Consider the following 17,799-nt stretch of genomic DNA (forward strand, 5'->3'; position numbering starts at 1 on the left):
CTGAAATTATTTTTGCTGAACTGAAATTATTTTCACTGATTTTCTATTATAATTCTTCTTTAAGAAAACTGAATTTTACTGAACTGAAATTATTTTTACTGAACCGAAATTATTTTTACTTAATATTATTTTCTTAAGGTGAAGTGAACAGAGCCTAAATCTTTAATACCGACTATAGTATCTATAATTCTATATATCCTCACAAATATGTAAGTAATGACAAATTTAACCGTATTTATACAACTTTTATAATCTTCAACATTAATATAAATAAAAAATCATTACTACCACACCTATACTCGTGTCTATTTTCCTGCAACCTATAAACATCCTAACCTAATCAAACACCCCGTAGTAAAAATCAAAACCATCTCCCTAAAAAAATTACAACAAAATTTGACCCCCCAAAAAAAAATTTACAGAGTTGAAGAAAAGAAGAAGGAAGAGCAGAGAGGAGAGAGAAAATTTACCCAAAAAAAAAAAAAAACCCTGACGACGAACGAACGAACGAACGAAAGCAGCCGTATAATTGGTGGTGGTATTTTTGTATGTATCTCATCTTCTTTACCTCACCTTTCTCCTCCTCTTCTTCTTCTTCTTCTTCTTCTTCTTCGTCTTCCTCTCGCCGGCGTTCCGCCATTTATTTTCTCTCTCCTCCATTTCCGCCGCCTCTCAGGTATCTTCCATTTCGATGTTATTTTTATTGCTGCTGTTATGATTTGATTGGATTGTTATTATGTTGTTTTTGTTTGATTTGTTGCACTCTTTTGTTTTGGTCGATTTTTTTGTTTATTTTTTTCATTTTCATTTCTGTGTGAATATGATTTCTTCAGGTGTTATTGTGGAGCTCGATGATTTTTATTTTATCATTTCTGGGTTTTTTTTTTTTATTTTTTTATTTAATGTTCATATTTTTATTTTATTAGCAAAATGACTTTTTCATATTTTTTTATTTTTATGTTCATTTTTAGGACAAGGTTTTAGGTTTTGTAATTTGGAAGTTGCAATCTTTGAGATTATTCTTGAAGCTGATCTTGTTTTTTTTTTTATTTATTTATTTATTTATTTTTTAATACTTTTGAGCAAATTAAAATCATGTTGAAGCTCTTTTTTATAAGTTTATGTGTTTCATTTTATTGAATTGGATTCTATGTTATTATTGGATTTCTGTTTTCTGTATTATATATTTTTTTATTGTAATTATTGTGAGAATCCCCAAGATTAGAATTTTAGGTTAATTTCTTTCCTTGTCAAAAAAACATAGCTTTGGCATCAAAATGTGAAAACAGTTGAAATTTACTGTGACTGTAGATGTCATCCTAATTTTTGGAAGCACAGGGTCTGTCTACTCTGGCTGAGCCAAAATGGGTTTTTTAATGCAATGAATCTGTATTGAAATGGAACATGTGTAACTGGATACGGGAATTTTTGCTCGTGAATATGTTTGGAAGAAGATGCGTGATTGATAATTTGGTATACTTGATGCAATTTTATTCTGGATTATATGAATGGTATCAATCATATGTTTAGGATGTAAGTAGGATTGTTTCATAGCTATAACTATAGAGCCATGGCTTGTGGGTCTGAGTCACAGAGATCATTATGAATAGATGTCTGAATCTATAGTCGGAATAATAGAGCAGAGAGATTGTCTGAACTCTTAAACTCTGAACAGAGAGCTTAGTTGGAAACTCAGAATTGCAGACTGCTTCATAAGTCACAACTTGCTATCTAGTTTGCTTGCTTAGGTGCTTACACAACCTGGCATAAATGGGCATGACCTAAAACCCTCTTGAACCCTCCTGAAAATTAATAGCTTTTGAACACAACTTTGGAACCTGAAATTTCATGCTAAAATTAATCAAAAATGGATTTGTTTGAAAATCAACTCTTTCAAACGCGAATCGACAGATGATTTTACTCCATCACACTTTCCAATAACTCAAGTAAAAGTGGCTATTTCTATTGAGTGTGTAGATGAAGAAGGCCCCCAAAAGAGAAAGAATTGTCCAACTTGACATCCATTTTTGACAAGTAGCACAACTTGCTTTTCTGTTTGCCTTTGATCAGTTAGATGTTGACTTTTGATGAATTTTTTTCATCCCTAGTTTTTCCCATAAATTAAATTGCAGTAATTTTGCTGTTGAATTTTTTAATAGTATACATGGATGAACTTTGTGCACTAACATTTTTGTTACAAAGTTTTTTTTTATTTTTTTTATTTTCTGTTGCTCTGTAATTGGGTACACCAACTAGAGGAAGAAACTAATTTATTTACTATTTAAGTTGGAGCTGACAATTAAGTCAGGGTGTAGATCTTCATCTGTTGTCTGAAGGAAGCTGCAAATGTCTGATTTGGACGTGGTGGAATCTAAACCAAGGTATGTTCTGTACTCAAAGCAGTAAGTTGGATTCATAGGTCGTTTTGGGACAAGTCATTATGCCAAATTATTTACTTTATCTATTTATAGTTGCAACATACCCTTTTGCAAAGAAATTAAGAAAGTGGAGAGGAGAGACAGAGAGTGTCAAAGTCTCAAAGGCTGGTCCATGCATGGAGTTAATTACTTTGATTTGTATATCTAATTAACCACTTCATCCCATAACATTATGCCTGTCATTTACCAAAGCAACCCACTGCACCTCCTCCAGAACTCACTGCCGCTTCCACCACTGCTGGTCTGCTGCCATAGTAACTTAAACTTTGGGGAAAACAAATCAGAATAAAGACCACATCTTAGACAGCTAATGTGAACTTATAAGAGGGGGGTGGGGGGGAAGCACATAAATTTAACAAATTAATAAACCCTATAATTGATTGAAATGAAGCAGAATAGAGGAAGTAGATGAACAACCATTCACTACAACACCATGATCCCATATTCTTTCCCTCCTCATCCCAATCACCGCCACTATGGAGCCATCACCACCCTTCCTCAATATTAAACAAAGAACAGCTAGGAGGGAGAAATATCAAGAGAAAAGTACCCATCACCTTTCCCGTCAATTTATATTGGGGATAATAAAAGATTGGGAGGAGAGATAGTGAGTTATGGTTTGATAATGGTAAGGTTGCCTGGGTGGGGAATGGTGATTTTGGACTTTTGAAGATGTTGGTGTGGTGATTTTGAGAAGAGGATAGTTTCAATGTTAAGGGTCAGAGATTTGAAGGGGTGGTGATGGTGACTGGAATTTAAAGGTTTTTATGTTTGGGTATGGTGGTTTTGATGAGTGGGTGGGAAAGCTGGTGGATTTTGGTGTGAGTGGGGATGCTTAGAGTAGAAGGGCTGCAAATTGTTTTCTGTAAGAATTTGGGGGGGGGGGGGTGCTTTTTTTTGTGACAGTGGTGGGGTGCTGTTTGTTTCAGTGAGGGTGGTGACACCTGAGGTGGGAATGGTGATGGGTGGTTATTCAAGATCTGTTGGTGTAGCCATGAACTTGGGGAAGGGAAGGGTTAACACTTATAAGGTAAGTTGGTAATAAAATAGAATTAGGAGGGAGTGGATGGAAAAATACTTCTTCCGTTCTTTTTTACTTGACATGTATTGTTTATCACACTTGCCAATGCATAGCTTTAACCATTAATAACTTAAATTTTCAACAAGTTAAAAAATATTATAAAAACTAAATATTATGATACTCCCTCCGTTTTTAAATACTTGCTCCACTTTCCTTTTTCGGCCGTTTTTAAATACTTGCTCCATTTCCTTATTTGGAAAGTTTTTACAATATTTAATTCATTTCTCTCACCTAGTGGACCCAATATAAATCATATTTTATTAATTTCATATTCTCTCTCCTCTAATTATCTCTACTAGTTTTGTTTTTTACAATTTTTTATTCTTCCACCAACCCCACTATCTCCATATTTTATTACTTTCTTCAATTTCTCCTACAACTCCGCGCATGGAGAGATGGAGCAAGTATTCAAAAACGGAGGGAGTAGTATTTTTTTAAGATGATACTAATAAGTTCCCATATGAATATGAATTTCCTTACATATAAGTCACAAAAGACGGTCAAAGGAGGAGATATGAATGGTGTAATGGGTCTAGTAAAAAAAAAGATTGGAGGAAGTAGTATAATTGGGTAATTGGTTGGTAAAATTAGTTAAAATTGCAACTTTATTTAGGCAAAGAAAAGTTTCAATTTTGCGGGTGTTGAAAGTATTGTGAGATTTAGCATTATTTCTGGATTTCCCCTTTAGCTGAAACCATTATTTTACTAATGTATTTTGGGTCAGCTCTTCAATGATTTCTTTATGTGGTAGTGATCCTTCATCTATAAACACAAATGCTAATCTTCTCACAAATGTTTCTTTTCTGTCTTAAATACATAGCTATTAGTGGTTGTATAATTTAGAAATTTGGGTGATTTGGTGAGTTCTTTTGTCCATTTCTAATATTCCACAGTAGCTGAATTGTTAATTATTAATGATGCATGTAAGAGATGGGTAAATATTAATGGCTGTGAAGAGGATGAATGTCCTTCCTTCAAATAAAAATCATCAGGATCTTCCTTCTCTCTAGAAATCCTAGCCTCACCCCCTCCCATAAAATAAGGAAAAAAAAAAAAGGCCCTTGATCTTATCACATAGCCCCTTCTTGTGAGATCCTGGTTTTTTTTCTTGGTATCCATCTTTATAGCCTTTTGCTTTGATACAATGCTCATCGTCTTGCCATTTTGAGAATTTTTTTTATAGCCTATTACTTAGATATAATGGTCATCATCTTGCTGATTTGAGATATTTGTTTATAGCCTATTCTTCAGATACAAGGGCAGAGCTAGTATTTTCCTTTCCTCTTAAAAGAGAAGTGTTCTTTGCCCTGGTGGTTCGTCTTGACAGTGTCATTGTAGTCTCCACTCTCCACTCTTATTTCTATTGTCTTGAATTCATTGTAATTTGTTCACGGAACTTAGGAGATTCAATTGGCTTGATTTTCTTTTCTTACAAAAATATTGTAAATCCTACCTTTTATGATGGTTGAGTATTTCAAGAACAATGCCTAGGCTGTGTGATGCTGGTTTAATTTTCTTAAAATGAAATGTGCTTATTTGAATTTTTTGCCCCACTGAAACATAGAATCGTTTCTTACTTTGTGCTAGTCTTCCACTGACATTCCTGTTTTTCAACATGATGAATTTCATGGAAATTTTGACAGTTTACCTGCTCCAATATATGCTCAGATGATGAAGACTTACATTTGGCTTCAGACAGCTGATGGTTCCATTCAACAAGTTGAACAAGAGGTAGCTATGTTTTGCCCGGTCATATGTCATGAAATTCATGCAGGAAAGGGCACATCCAAAAATCATGCTATTTGTCTTCCTCAAAGAGTCAATCCTGCCATGTTGAGTCTGATTCTTGATTATTGCCGCTTCCATCAAGTTCCAGGACATTCTAACAAGGTTTTCTCTACTACTTAAACTGTCGTGGCCTTTTCCTGCTCTTAATAATATTTGCTTTGAGCTGTTTCTTGCAATTTATATTGGAAAACAAGTGGTTATTATGATAGACACTTTGATGTAAAGAGTGACCTTTTTTTTTTATTATCTATTATTTTATTTTTTTTAAAATGAAGAATTTACCTTTTTAGGCTTATTATTTTCTTAGATATAAGCAAATGCATAGCCTGACATCCGTCTTTATTTCCGTAGGAACGGAAATCCTTTGATGAAAAGTTCATTCGAATGGATACAAAAAGGCTCTGCGAGTTGGCATCTGCTGCTGATAGCCTGCAATTGAAGCCCCTGGTTGAACTTACAAGCCGTGCACTTGCACGAATGATTGAAGGCAAAACTCCGGAGGAGATACGTGAGATATTCTGTTTGCCTGATGATCTTACAGAGGTTTCTGATGCTTACAGTGTTGTGTGTGCTTGACATGTCCTCTTTATCTTGTCTATTATGTTAATGCAGATTTGATTGTTTTAGGAGGAGAAGTTGGAGCCTTTGCGAAACATGACTGATGATCCTCGAATCAGACTTTTGAATCGGCTGTATGCAAAAAGGAGGAAAGAGCTTAGGGAGAAAGAGAAATTGAAGGTATCCACGTTGGGACTTTCCGTGCATGCTTTCATTAAACCACAATTCAAATTTTCTTGTTTACATTATTATGATGGCAATTTGGCTTTCTTTTTTTCAGACTGCTGAAGCTGAAGAAATGCATGTAGATAACCGATCTGTTGATGATTTGTTGTCATATATAAATGGAGGTGATGAAGGTAATTTGATTTTGTATAGCTTTTACTTTTTAGTTCAGGGTTATGGCTAAAAGTATATTGCAATTATACTGGTAATTGTAGAAGGCTGCATTCATACTTGACAGACCCCCCCCCCACCCCACACCCCCGCCCTCCCCCTTCCCCTTCCCCTCTTTTTCTACCCTAACCTTGCCATACAATGGTATTGGTCTTTTATAAAGATGATCTAATTTAGTCTGCCATTTTTGTATGAAATGATGGATATATCATGGCCTGTGTATAATCCTGCTGGTAGGCGTATTAGCTATATAATATGCCACAGAGTACCTGTATTCATTCACTGAAGAATTATAGAGATTGGCTTGCAAATTTTATATAATTGTTTTAATCATGCTGCAGTTCACCCACTCATTAGTTCAAATATGCACACAGTTGAATTTTAGAAACCCTAAATTTAGTTTGGATGTTGAGCCCCATCTATCAGTTCAAATTGTGAACAGTTCTTTATTCATATTCTGGAGTTTGTTTTCACTAGAATAATTCCAGATCAGCTTTTAGAGCGATGTTCTCTAAGATTCTTGCTATTATATCTTTTTTTCAGAAAAACCTGTAGCTCTATATCTGTTTGCCTCCTTGCTTACGAAATCAAAATCATTGCTTGTGATAGAATAATATTTTATTGACTGAAATCATGTTTATTTTGGGTTCCAGAAGACATCGTATGCTGATAATGATATGCTTCTTGTTGTGTTATTTACCACCTAGGGTTTTGTATTATGTTATATAACTTTTAGGGATGGAATGCTACGCTGGCAATGCTGCACAAAAAAGATTAATGGATACAGAGACTTAAAATTGAAACAATGTTTTATAATAGCTATAAACACAGAACAAAGTTCCATTCAGCAATAAATATAGTATATAATGCCCAAATGATATAAAAGTAACAGTTGTCTAATTATGGCTAGTAGTTTCACTTCATAAACACATATTTTCAGTTTGTCAAGAGAAAGCTTGCTATCCTTCATGGCATCAAATCTATTACCACTTACCTCTCACATTCTTGTTTTCTCATCATTGTGTTAATAAACCAGATCTTAATCTTATTTTGGAGTCAATTTATTTCTTTTGAAGTTTCAAGTGAGTGAATTAAAGAAAATGCACTCCAATAGCTTTTAAAACATGAGGAGGAAGTTTGTCCAAGAGCTTTCTCCATCTTATGTCCATATCTATTAGTAGTCTTTTGGACCCTTCTCATTTCCTTTATCCCTTAATTCTGATTTCCAAGCATGTGGCTCCTAAACCTTTTATATGTTGCTTGATAAAAACCACCATTAAGATTACTATTCCGCTATGCATTGTTTTGCCTTTTCTGCTGTTGAAGAGTTGAAGAGACCATATTATAACTCTTTTATTGTTTTCTCGCCGGTAGAATGCAGCTGATGATAGAGTGGCTAGCATTGTAGGTTGTTGGCCTCTCTGGAGAAAAATAGCACCCCAGCCCCCTTACAAAATTTGGAAGCAAATATCCAAAGGAGACCTTTTAATATACTTCTTCATTGGTAATTTCTGCACTATTAGATTCAAGAGTAGCCATAGCAAGTAATCAATCAATACACAAAGTCCCAAACTATTCAGTCACCATTAAAAAAAGAAAGAAAGAAAAAGGTTGAGGGTAGAACAGAGTAGTAGAGAGAGAAAAACAGAATTAGGAATGGAAGAAACCCATTAGGCACTAATAGAGAAAATAGAGAATTGATGAAAAAAGAACCTTGAATTTGATAGTATGTGATCGGATAGGCAACCTCAGAGAAAATTGGTTTTCAGTTGTGGTCTTTGTTAGCAAGTGTCGGTTTTTGGGGAGCGCTCACGATTCACCCCTAATGCATCACAGCAATTGTTGATCATAGATGCATGTTTGAACAAGGTACTGACTTGCCCGTGATCTGGACTATGGAAATTAAGGATGATTGTTATATTAGTTTAGAAATTTGTGTCCATGCCATGTCTTTCCTCTCTTTCTATATGATACATATCCCTATGTTTCAAAATGTTCTTGTATGCATTTTCTCATATGGCGAAAGATTTTAGAAATCGATTTGTCCAACTAAATTCTCATTTCCATGAATCAGAGGTGATATGACCTTCCATCCTTCTTTAAGGTGATCTCTTTGGTGGGTACAATTTTAGAGATCTACATTATCATATACAATTTCTATGCACTGGTGAACAAGTTGGGAAAAGAATATTGCTTTATCATATTTTTCCTTTAACTTTAGAGAAGAACATCATCATAGGCTATGTATTATGTAATACTCATCTTTTCCCTAAGAGGTCTAAATCAGTCTCAAGCTTTTTGCTGGGAACATCTTCCTTTACTGTCAATCCCGTGTTCTTAAAACATGCATCTTAAGAATGAATTACGATCTTTCTTTTATCTTTAAACAAAAATTGATACAGACATGTTTCCCTGTGTTTCTCTGATCTGCTGGTTATATACAGTCAAGAAATCCTTCTCCTTTCACATGTCTATGAGGTTTTCTCTACCCAGACTGAAATACAGCTCTACCTCCATTTCAAAAAGGTAGGTTGTCACATTTTCTGGAACTATTTTCAGTCATTATTTTTAGGAGCTAGACCAAGACTGGAGGACGCATCCTTTTATGATGCTCACTATTAGGTATTAACTGTACTGTCTTTTTTTGGAAGTTTTAATATTTTCTAATTTGTCACTAGTTTCTGTATTTAATAAATTTGAGCCAGTGGTGGGTCCAAAAAAAAATTCAGAGCGTCTCGTTAAAATTTGTGAGGTTTCTAGTATTTGCTTGTTTCAAGTATCATTGTCAATTTGTCAGTGAATAGAACTCTTCTGGAATTACAGGGTCACATGTTCTTTTTGATGTTTTGACTTTACATCATGCTGTTAGCATATGAAATGTATATTTTATGACAATTAAAGCTTGCTTAAGCTTTTGCTTTTTTTTTTTAAACCCTATATAATTCAACTATATACGGTTCTTCACGACGATTGTTTTTGTTGTTGTTCACTCACTATATTTTTGCTTCCCAGATAATAAAGCTGTGAAAACATCTAAAAGCAAGAAAAAACACCGAAGAAAAAAGGACCAGTCAAAAAGTTCTCCTTTAATTAACGGCGTTGAGAACCACAAGGTTTGTTAGGCTGATTTTTTTTTTCTTCTTTTATTTATTTATAAATCACCTGAGTGAGATATCAGAAATGAAATTTCATGAATGTTTTCATATACTGTAGGAGACCATGGACAATTGTTCTCAAGTCTCTACCAATGGGGCTAGCCCCAGTGCGAAAAAAGAGTTGTCCAATTTAGATTATTGCTTTGATGGTGAGGAAAACTTGGACGATGGTGAGGATGACATTGATCCTGCAATAAAAGAACAAATTGATAGGTTTGTCTTTGAATTCCAACCTCTATGAATTATGAATGAAAAGAAAGAAATGAGGCTTCCATCTTGTCACTTGCAAGGTTACCTGATAGTTCTAGATTTCTGCTTTATTGTGGTACAAACATGTGTCCTGAGTGTGTTAGGTTATACCTTGGCCCAGCCCATGTTTATGTTGAAATCTTGGCTGTGTTGGATGAGTGGTTAACTGGAGGTTCTCACAAGATTTAAAGAAGGAATATGAGTCCCTTAATGGAGGAATAGTTCAGGTGCTGCCATGAATTTAAGGAAACTGGTCGCTGGGATCCCTCAAAGTGTTACTACAGTGAGAGGAAAGCATGTGTGATTCTGGTTATTGATAATGTGCTCCATGGTTTGGCACTTTGGCAGATTTTGATGGTTATCCATTCTTTTTTTGGGGTGATTTAAATGAGATTCACAACACAAAATATTTTCTTTGTCAGCTGTGCTCCTTATAATTCCTACATGCTTGAAACAATGGTAGATTAACTCCGTTGCTCAATAATCTTGACGTTGATAGTAGCTAAGTCAAGCAGCTGGTTTTGTCTATTGTATGTAATTTTGATGTATAACTTTATTGGTTACCTATCTTGAATATTTTCCATGATTACTCACCAACACTGCATGAATTTGAGAGCACTATCTATGAAATTTTTAAAATGATAGAGAAAGCAGAAAGTACACAATTTTCTGACTATGAAGCTCTCAAACTGAAAATAGTTTTTTTTTTTTTTCCTTTTTCTTTTTCTTTTTGGAAAGCTAAACTGTTCTGTTCAAATATTACTTCGTATGTGTTTTGTGAATACATCGGGAAAAAGTATTGATACATTCTTGAATGATTATGTCATTCTGACATCAATCTATGATTAGGCTGGGTTATTTCTCCCATTTTTACACCTTCATGAAATTCTTCCCAGGCATATCTTCACTTTTGTTTGCAATTTTCTTCATGTATCAATTGACAACCACCATATATATAATGACTTTTCCTGATAATTAACTACATTGATAAAAGAACAATGCTCTATTTTTGCTGGTGTTATATTTAAAGTATTCACATGTTTATTCAGGGAGGTAGAGGATTTTACTCGGAGGCTGAATTTGAACTGGTCTGAGAGAATGAATGAGGTTCTATATGGATCTAGAAAGGAAGTCAGTAGCTTCATTCATTAATTACAGTGATCCCACTGGGAGATATGTAAGTTAAATGCCGTCAATTTTTTGTCTGAATTGTTGTTTTATTTCCTATTTTTGTCTTATTTATCTTTTGTCCGCTTCTGAGCTATTTTTTATTGTACAGGAAGGGAACAAGGATGGCAAACTCCGTGGAAACGGAAGAAATGCCTTTCTTAAGATGGATGATAGGATGAATATGTCCTGTGTACATTAAGCTGATGATTCTTGCTGCATAAATGAGGCGGGTAATAATGCTGGATACCGATGATTCTTGCTGCACGAACACAAGCAATAAGTTGGCCGCAGGGCAACACCAATGGGTTTGTCCTTTTTTTAACTCTCCTTTACCTTAAATTTTTCTCCACTGTTTTTTCCATTCTTTTATAGTTGGTAAAGTTGCAAATTTTGTCTGAGTAAAATTTGTTGTAATTTTAGCGAACTTAATAAAAGAACAGGATTATTTGAGTTCTTTTGTTTTTTAATCCCTTGCGATTTACTCACTTGGAAGAAAATCCAGTGTGTGATACCATAGACTGGGTTGTCTGAAGCCACATTATCATTCATTCCCCTTTTTGCCACAAAAATAATTAGAATGTTGCATTTTGTAATTTTTACTTGTGTATGTTTCCGTTGGTATTTTCTTAGTTCATTGAATAATTCAATTTCGAATGGTGTAAAAATAAGCAAAAATATGTTGTGAATCTTGTGATATCTTTGACCCTTGGTGGCCTTCTCCTACCATTCTTGGATAGTTGTAATGGTAGTAGAACTCATCATGAGTCGGCTAAGTGCCTAAGTTGCAACAAGCAGGGCTTCCAGTCGGGTTGGCATTTACGGCAGGCCCTGTAAGATAGAATGTTGACAATTCGATTTTGTTCTTTATCTGGTAAATCACCTTCGTTATATTATTCTCTTAACCCGTTTTTTAATTTTACGTTTTTTTTACTTAATTAATTTCTCTCTCTCTCTTACTTTATTCATCACGAGTTGGAACGGATGGAGTTTATCATATACTGGTACATGCGGCTTTTGGTGTACGAGTACATGATTACATTAAATGGGTGCCACTTGTGACATGTCTCGTAAGATTTTGCTAACATCCGTCCAAGTGATGATAGTCACACGGGCCAAGCACTCCATACTCATAGCCCTTGTCGGTCCAAATTTGTCGTAACTCCTTTACTTTCTTCTTGTTTAATTTTTTTATTCTTTTTAAAACGGTAAATTACGAGGAGGGTTCCCTACTCCTATCATAGGAATGGGGGCTATGAGGAATCGAACCTCAATCATATGGGGCATCACTAGTTGATTAGTGTAAATAATGCATGTATAATGAACCATTAAAGCATAAGTTGTCTTAGTGGTACTTTTTGTGTACTATTATGCATGTAGTGGTATTTTTTATTATACTTTGTTGTTGATTAATTTCTCTTAAAATTCCTATCATCTATTATGTTGTAGTGGTACATTTTACCATCCTATATGTTTCTGAAACATATAGGGGCTTTGCGCCAATACTGAGTATATAACTGTGTATATGACTGTTAGGGGAGGATGGGGTCCCAGTTTCGAACAGGGAATGGAGTCCAATTGGCTGTTGTCCATATGCCTACGCTCTGATAACTTGTCCATTTTTTTTTATATATATATACAGTACTCTGTATTTTTTTTATTATCATGATTTTTGTATAACTTTTTTCTTTTTCGTTTTTTTTTTAATTTATTTATGGATATGGATGCTTTGGTTTTATTAGGGACTTGTATAGATTTTGGAAGTTTAAAGGATGTGATTTTTTATTTTTTACTTTTAAGCATATGGTACCAGTTAAATAAATAAAAATTCTCATATCATAACAAAAATTTTAAAAATCATCTCAAACTTGTCATAATCACCTTTTAATCATTAAAGTAAGCAAAATAATATCTCGGATATTGTGCTTCCGATTGCATATAACTAAGGACCTGTTCTCTTCAGCTTAATTTCAGTTCAGTTTATAATTTCCTTCTCTCATAAACAATTCAGTTCAACTCATTTCAGCTAAACTCAGCTCGGCTCAATAAATTAAAACAAGCCCTAAACTTCTTTTTCTCAAATTTATCATAACTTATCTAGTACAATATTTCATGTTTTAACTTATACGAGTATCTCGTCAAAAAAAAAAAAAAAAAAAAAAAGGTTATACGAGTATAATTTACAGTTTTACATGTCTATTACTTCTTTGTTTTTTTTGTTTTTTTTCTGTAAATTTTTTTTTTCATTTGTAAGATAAATTTTAGTGGTTTTTGTTAGTGTCAAAATTGAGGATAAAACAGTTTTATTGATATTTTACCCCTAATCCTTGAATTTCTAATTAGATTTTTAAAAAATGTAATAGCTGAGTTGGAGAGTGGTGGTTGGTCTGTTGCTTGACCCACCGCCCAACGGATGATAGAGTCTTAAACCGTCCACTTTATTCCAGGATAAATTTTCCGTCCCACCTTCTCTCCATTTTTATCTTGTTCTATACTTCTATTATCTCTGTTTAATATTTTATTACCTCTGTTTAATATTTTTTACAACTTTAAAATATTATTTTTGTTTTTGAAAGAAAGGGTATTATTTTTGAGAAATAAAATATTTTATAGTTGCAAAAAACAAGAAACGGAGGTAGTATTTCATTTGGCACCTTTTCTCTCAATCTTCACTTATCCCGTTTTTTATGCCTTCTAATGTTCTTCTTTGTTTACTAATCTTAGTAAATTCCTTCTTTTAGCTAAATTTGGTAAATTAAAGTGTTCCATATTTGGTTATGGTACACTCATCTTACTATTACTATGATTATTAGTTTAATAATGGTGTTAGTCCTTGTGTGAGTGGCTAATTACCTCTTTTAGTAATCATGAGTATGTGTCAAGCTGTGTTTTCGAACATGCTCAACAGCTCAAGATAAAATAAAAGTTGTAATTACTCAAACTATTTTACATAATAGATGGATACTACAATCCCTCAAAAAAAAAAAAAAAAAAAAAAAAAAAAAAAAAAAGAGAGAGAGAGAGAGAGAGAGAGAGAGAGAGAGAGAGAGAGAGAGAGAGAGGTTGATACTACAATTAAGATATGTGTACATGTTAAATTATTTATGTATGAAGAGCCGTAAAAGCTTCCTTGGTTTACAAAGAAAATAAAGTCAAACGTTTAATATTTACTTGCCACTTTCTGTTGAATAAACATACAAAGACTAAGAAAATGGATAAAATGAGATGAAATAGTACCATAAAACTCAAGTTTAGCTTTTAAATTTAGAATAATATACTTAGTTGTATAACTATAAATATTCTTTCAATTTATCTTGTCAAACTTGAATTACTATTTTTTTTTTTTTGAGGCGAAACTTAAATTACTGTAAAATGTGTGTTAACTAGTGATTATCTAAAATTTGTTTTATCTGCTGAAATGTGTTTAGCTCAAAAGCAAGAATAATTTGTACTCCCACTGTCCCTTAATTAGATGCCTATTTCTCTTTATTATGTGGGTAATAAATATTATAAATAGGCATCTAATAAAGAGACAGAGAAGTAACTTTTGTCGAAAGAATAAACTTTTTCAACGAAAATCCTTATACTATGAACTAGAACTGTAGAACAATTAGTTTTGCTCGTAAATGCAAGTAGTACACAATAAGATATTTCACATAATCAATTACTAAATATGATCCATGATTGCACAAAGTATTTTACATGTCATTTTTATACCAGTAGTTTATAATTGGCTAATCAATAAACTTAATACACAAAAATAACATAAAATTGGGTTTATTGAGCCAAAGCACTTGTGTTGTAAACAAGCAATGCACCACCAGCAAGGAGTCCGGCTAGAGTCACAGCCCATATTAATAGGCCAGTGGTACCTACAAGTTTATCCAATATAAAATAAGTTAGTTTTACCATAATTTTACTATAAACTACATTAAATGATTTTTATTTATTTTTTTGACGAAATATTGTTTGATGTTGAAGCCATTATATAAATTTCAAAGGAAAAATTTCCAATATAATTCTGCAATAGCGTTTAAAATGAAGCATACCGCCAGCGTACACGTCACCGCTAGGTGACCACTCCTCTTCGTTGTAGATCGGACTGCACATAATTAGGGTAAAAGTAAGAAATTGGAAAATACTCGTAAATCAATATCTTTCTATATTAGACCAATGATAAATTCAATTAACAGTAGTATTAAATTGTGAAAAGTTAAAATTGAGATGATTTTAATGAAGAAAAAAAAACATACAATACTTATTTACTTAAGAACATTTTGATGAAATTATGTAGATGTACATGAGAAATATCTGTAACTAATCTTGAATAGAAAATCAAAATAGGGGACTCCCTAACCTGTAACCATCAACATTGGCACCATATTTGTCAACAAATTGGTAAACACCTTTGCCCTGCATTCATTCCCAAATAGAACATCAATATATAAAAAATTAAAAAGATAAATAAATCAATCAATATACTCCGTAACCCTCAACTCTTCACAATTTTATTAAAATTAATTCTAATAAGTTAAACCAAAATGAAAAATATAGAAAAACAAAAAAGAATAAATACGCATTACTAAAATTTAATTTTAAGTATGCGTATCTAGAAAATAAGAAATATTAAGTGGAAGAGAAAGTAATGCATCAAATAAAATATGAAGGAAATAAGAATTTTGTCATGGACGAAACACCTACCCTTCCCTTCCTTCCAGACGAATCAACACCATCCCTCAACTCCATGCCTCCGCCAATTCCTACATAAATTAGCAATAATATTTTGTATGAGTAGATTAAATTGGAGTTTTTATAGAGGGGGAATTTCCTCTCTTAAGCTTTACCTATTTTTTTTCCATAGATTCATTAATTTGAATAAGAATTTAATCATTATTTATTTATTTATTTATTTATTATCATGATCATTTAAGTTAAATATTTCTAGACTTTTAAGGATTTATTTTAATATACTATGAGCCTGTTCTGATTTACTGAACTAAGCTAAACTGATTTGATTGGGCTCCACTGAAATGAAATGAATTGTTTATGAGAGAATAAAATTAGGAATTAAACTGAACTGATCTAAAATTAAGCTGAAGAGATTAGGTCCTAAGTCCTAACATACAAGTTTGTATATACTACAACATAATTTTTTTGAAATTTTTTCGTCTAAAACCATTTCTTATCACTTCTAAGTGTTTATTAATGGAAATATGCTACGTAGTACACAATAATTATTATACTACCCTCTTAGTCCTACAAAATATGCAACTGCTTTTCTTTATTTACACAATTTATAATTAATTATCTATATTAAAATAAATAAATAAATAATTAATTAAATTTAATCATCTATCTCATAACCAAAACTTTTTTTCCATCCAAAATTATTTCTCATCACTCTAAAAGTTTCTAATAGTTTATCATCCATCCAAAAATATGCAACTGATTTTCTTTATCTACACAAGTTACAATTAAGACAAATTCTTAATTAAGACGGACTTTTATTAAGTTATTATTGTAAGACGGGTTAAAGTTATCCTAAAAATATTTAAAGCACGTGTATATGTTATTCATCTACTACGAGTAGATATGAATAATGGAATACATACCGAAGGGTTTGTCAGTCTTGATCTTCTTGACACCACTGGCACGAACAGTGAAAGAGGCGGAAGATCTTGAAAGAGAAGGCAAACCTTTGATTGCTGCCTTACTTTCAACACCAAATGAAGAAGGCTTCAAGCTCAATGAAGACATCACTGAGGTTGCCATTGTTTTTTTTCTTCCTTAATTACTATGATTTCTCCTATACTAATGTTTATTGTAGCTTCAATTGAGTATACAAGAACTATTATTAATGCTACTCAATGTTACCAATTACAAAAATGGTGATTGTGGTTTATACACGTGGCATGGAATATGTGGATGTCTTTAAGATAATAAGATATGATATTGCCAACATTATCTAAAATCTAACTTCTTAGCCGTTTATTCCTCATCATTTATCATTGTATTTTCCGATATTTTTATTTCTTTGTTTTTTTAAAAAAATAAAATAAAAAATGTATCACTTGTATTTATGTTGAGGTCTAAAAGAGTTTATTTATTACGAAGTATGATTTTATTTGTATTTTTAAATTAGGCGAATTTTCATTAATTTTTTTTTAAAGATGATCGGTCTCAGGATATCTTAAACAATTTTCATGTTAACTTTAACCTATTTGAGGGTAATTTTTTGTTTATAGTGAGTTTGATTGAATTTTAATTTGTATTTTAAATGGATCATGTTATATCTAAAAGCTAACATTATGAATAATATAATAAGAAGTACATTATAAATGTTTTTTATGGATAAAATTCTAACTTTAATTTGCTTATAATAAATTAATGAAAGTTCGTCTTATTTAAAAATATAATAATTCCATCTTTGGCATTTTGGCTCAAAATAATCCCATCTTTAAGGAGGCGATTGTTATATACACCTGGGTGTACCGTACACTCGTGAGTAACTATGATTGTTTTTCCTTTTATCATCAAGTGAAAAACAAAAACTAACTTTGGATTAGTTGGGTGTACGATATATCCGAGTGTATATAACAAATTCCACCTTTTAGGGGGTGTTTAGTTCGCGGAATATAGGTATGAAGAATCAATAAAAAAAAAAAATTAAAGTTTAGCAAATATAATTTTAGTGCGGCCAAAATAAAGTGAAGTGAACGGGGATCTTGTTACGATTTTTTTTTTCTTTTTTTTAAAAAAAAAATTCAGCAGTTGTTGATGAGATCAAGGAATTCATAATAATCTTAGAATTTTGTTTTAAAGAACAAATTTTAATGTTAATACATTATTGAATCCCCTCGTATTAATTTGTTGCGTGACACTATTTAATTGTGAGTAATTTTGTGATATTTCCTTTGGCTATCATTGGCTAAGGGCGGCCCCAACTATATACAGTTTATAGCTGTTA

At 32.6% G+C, this 17,799-nt stretch overlaps 2 protein-coding genes across 4 annotated transcripts; one reads left to right on the forward strand and one right to left on the reverse strand.

The window, feature by feature from the left end:
- Nucleotides 1-542: 542 nt before the first annotated feature.
- LOC145586802 (SKP1-like protein 21) lies at nucleotides 543-11,289 on the forward strand. 3 transcript variants are annotated; one of them, XM_081643733.1, is made up of 10 exons: nucleotides 543-676; nucleotides 2,287-2,381; nucleotides 5,163-5,409; nucleotides 5,659-5,850; nucleotides 5,935-6,045; nucleotides 6,146-6,224; nucleotides 9,274-9,374; nucleotides 9,475-9,629; nucleotides 10,715-10,842; nucleotides 10,945-11,289. In XM_081643733.1, exons 2-9 carry the CDS (start codon nucleotides 2,347-2,349, stop codon nucleotides 10,815-10,817), a joined length of 1,023 nt encoding a protein of 340 aa, XP_081499859.1. In that variant the 5' UTR covers nucleotides 543-676; nucleotides 2,287-2,346; the 3' UTR covers nucleotides 10,818-10,842; nucleotides 10,945-11,289. The 3 variants fall into 3 exon arrangements, with proteins under 3 accessions (XP_081499859.1, XP_081499860.1, XP_081499861.1); XM_081643734.1 differs by lacking the exon at nucleotides 543-676 and having other exon boundaries at nucleotides 2,233-2,381; XM_081643735.1 differs by lacking the exon at nucleotides 543-676 and having other exon boundaries at nucleotides 2,259-2,381; nucleotides 5,188-5,409.
- A 3,179-nt stretch (nucleotides 11,290-14,468) lies between these two features.
- LOC145586803 (photosystem II 10 kDa polypeptide, chloroplastic) lies at nucleotides 14,469-16,658 on the reverse strand. The gene is made up of 5 exons (XM_081643736.1): nucleotides 16,445-16,658; nucleotides 15,534-15,592; nucleotides 15,190-15,245; nucleotides 14,882-14,934; nucleotides 14,469-14,704 (listed from the first exon to the last, which is right to left on the reverse strand). Exons 1-5 carry the CDS (start codon nucleotides 16,602-16,604, stop codon nucleotides 14,610-14,612), a joined length of 423 nt encoding a protein of 140 aa, XP_081499862.1. The 5' UTR covers nucleotides 16,605-16,658; the 3' UTR covers nucleotides 14,469-14,609.
- Nucleotides 16,659-17,799: the final 1,141 nt, after the last annotated feature.

The sequence above is a fragment of the Chenopodium album genome, chromosome 16, assembly GCF_948465745.1.
Source record: "Chenopodium album chromosome 16, dcCheAlbu1.1, whole genome shotgun sequence".
Lineage (NCBI taxonomy): Eukaryota > Viridiplantae > Streptophyta > Magnoliopsida > Caryophyllales > Amaranthaceae > Chenopodium > Chenopodium album.

Bases quoted from the DNA above. Each gene is read 5' to 3' on its own strand.
- LOC145586802 (XM_081643733.1), top strand. From the start codon at position 2,347: ATGTCTGATTTGGACGTGGTGGAATCTAAACCAAG. The intron at 9,375-9,474 runs GTTTGTTAGGCT...CATATACTGTAG, and splicing joins ACGGCGTTGAGAACCACAAG to GAGACCATGGACAATTGTTC. The intron at 9,630-10,714 runs GTTTGTCTTTGA...ATGTTTATTCAG, and splicing joins ATAAAAGAACAAATTGATAG to GGAGGTAGAGGATTTTACTC.
- LOC145586803 (XM_081643736.1), bottom strand. From the start codon at position 16,604: ATGGCAACCTCAGTGATGTCTTCATTGAGCTTGAAGCCTTCTTCATTT. The intron at 15,593-16,444 runs GTATGTATTCCA...TAATTTATGTAG, and splicing joins CAAGACTGACAAACCCTTCG to GAATTGGCGGAGGCATGGAG. The intron at 14,935-15,189 runs GTTAGGGAGTCC...AATTATGTGCAG, and splicing joins GCCAATGTTGATGGTTACAG to TCCGATCTACAACGAAGAGG.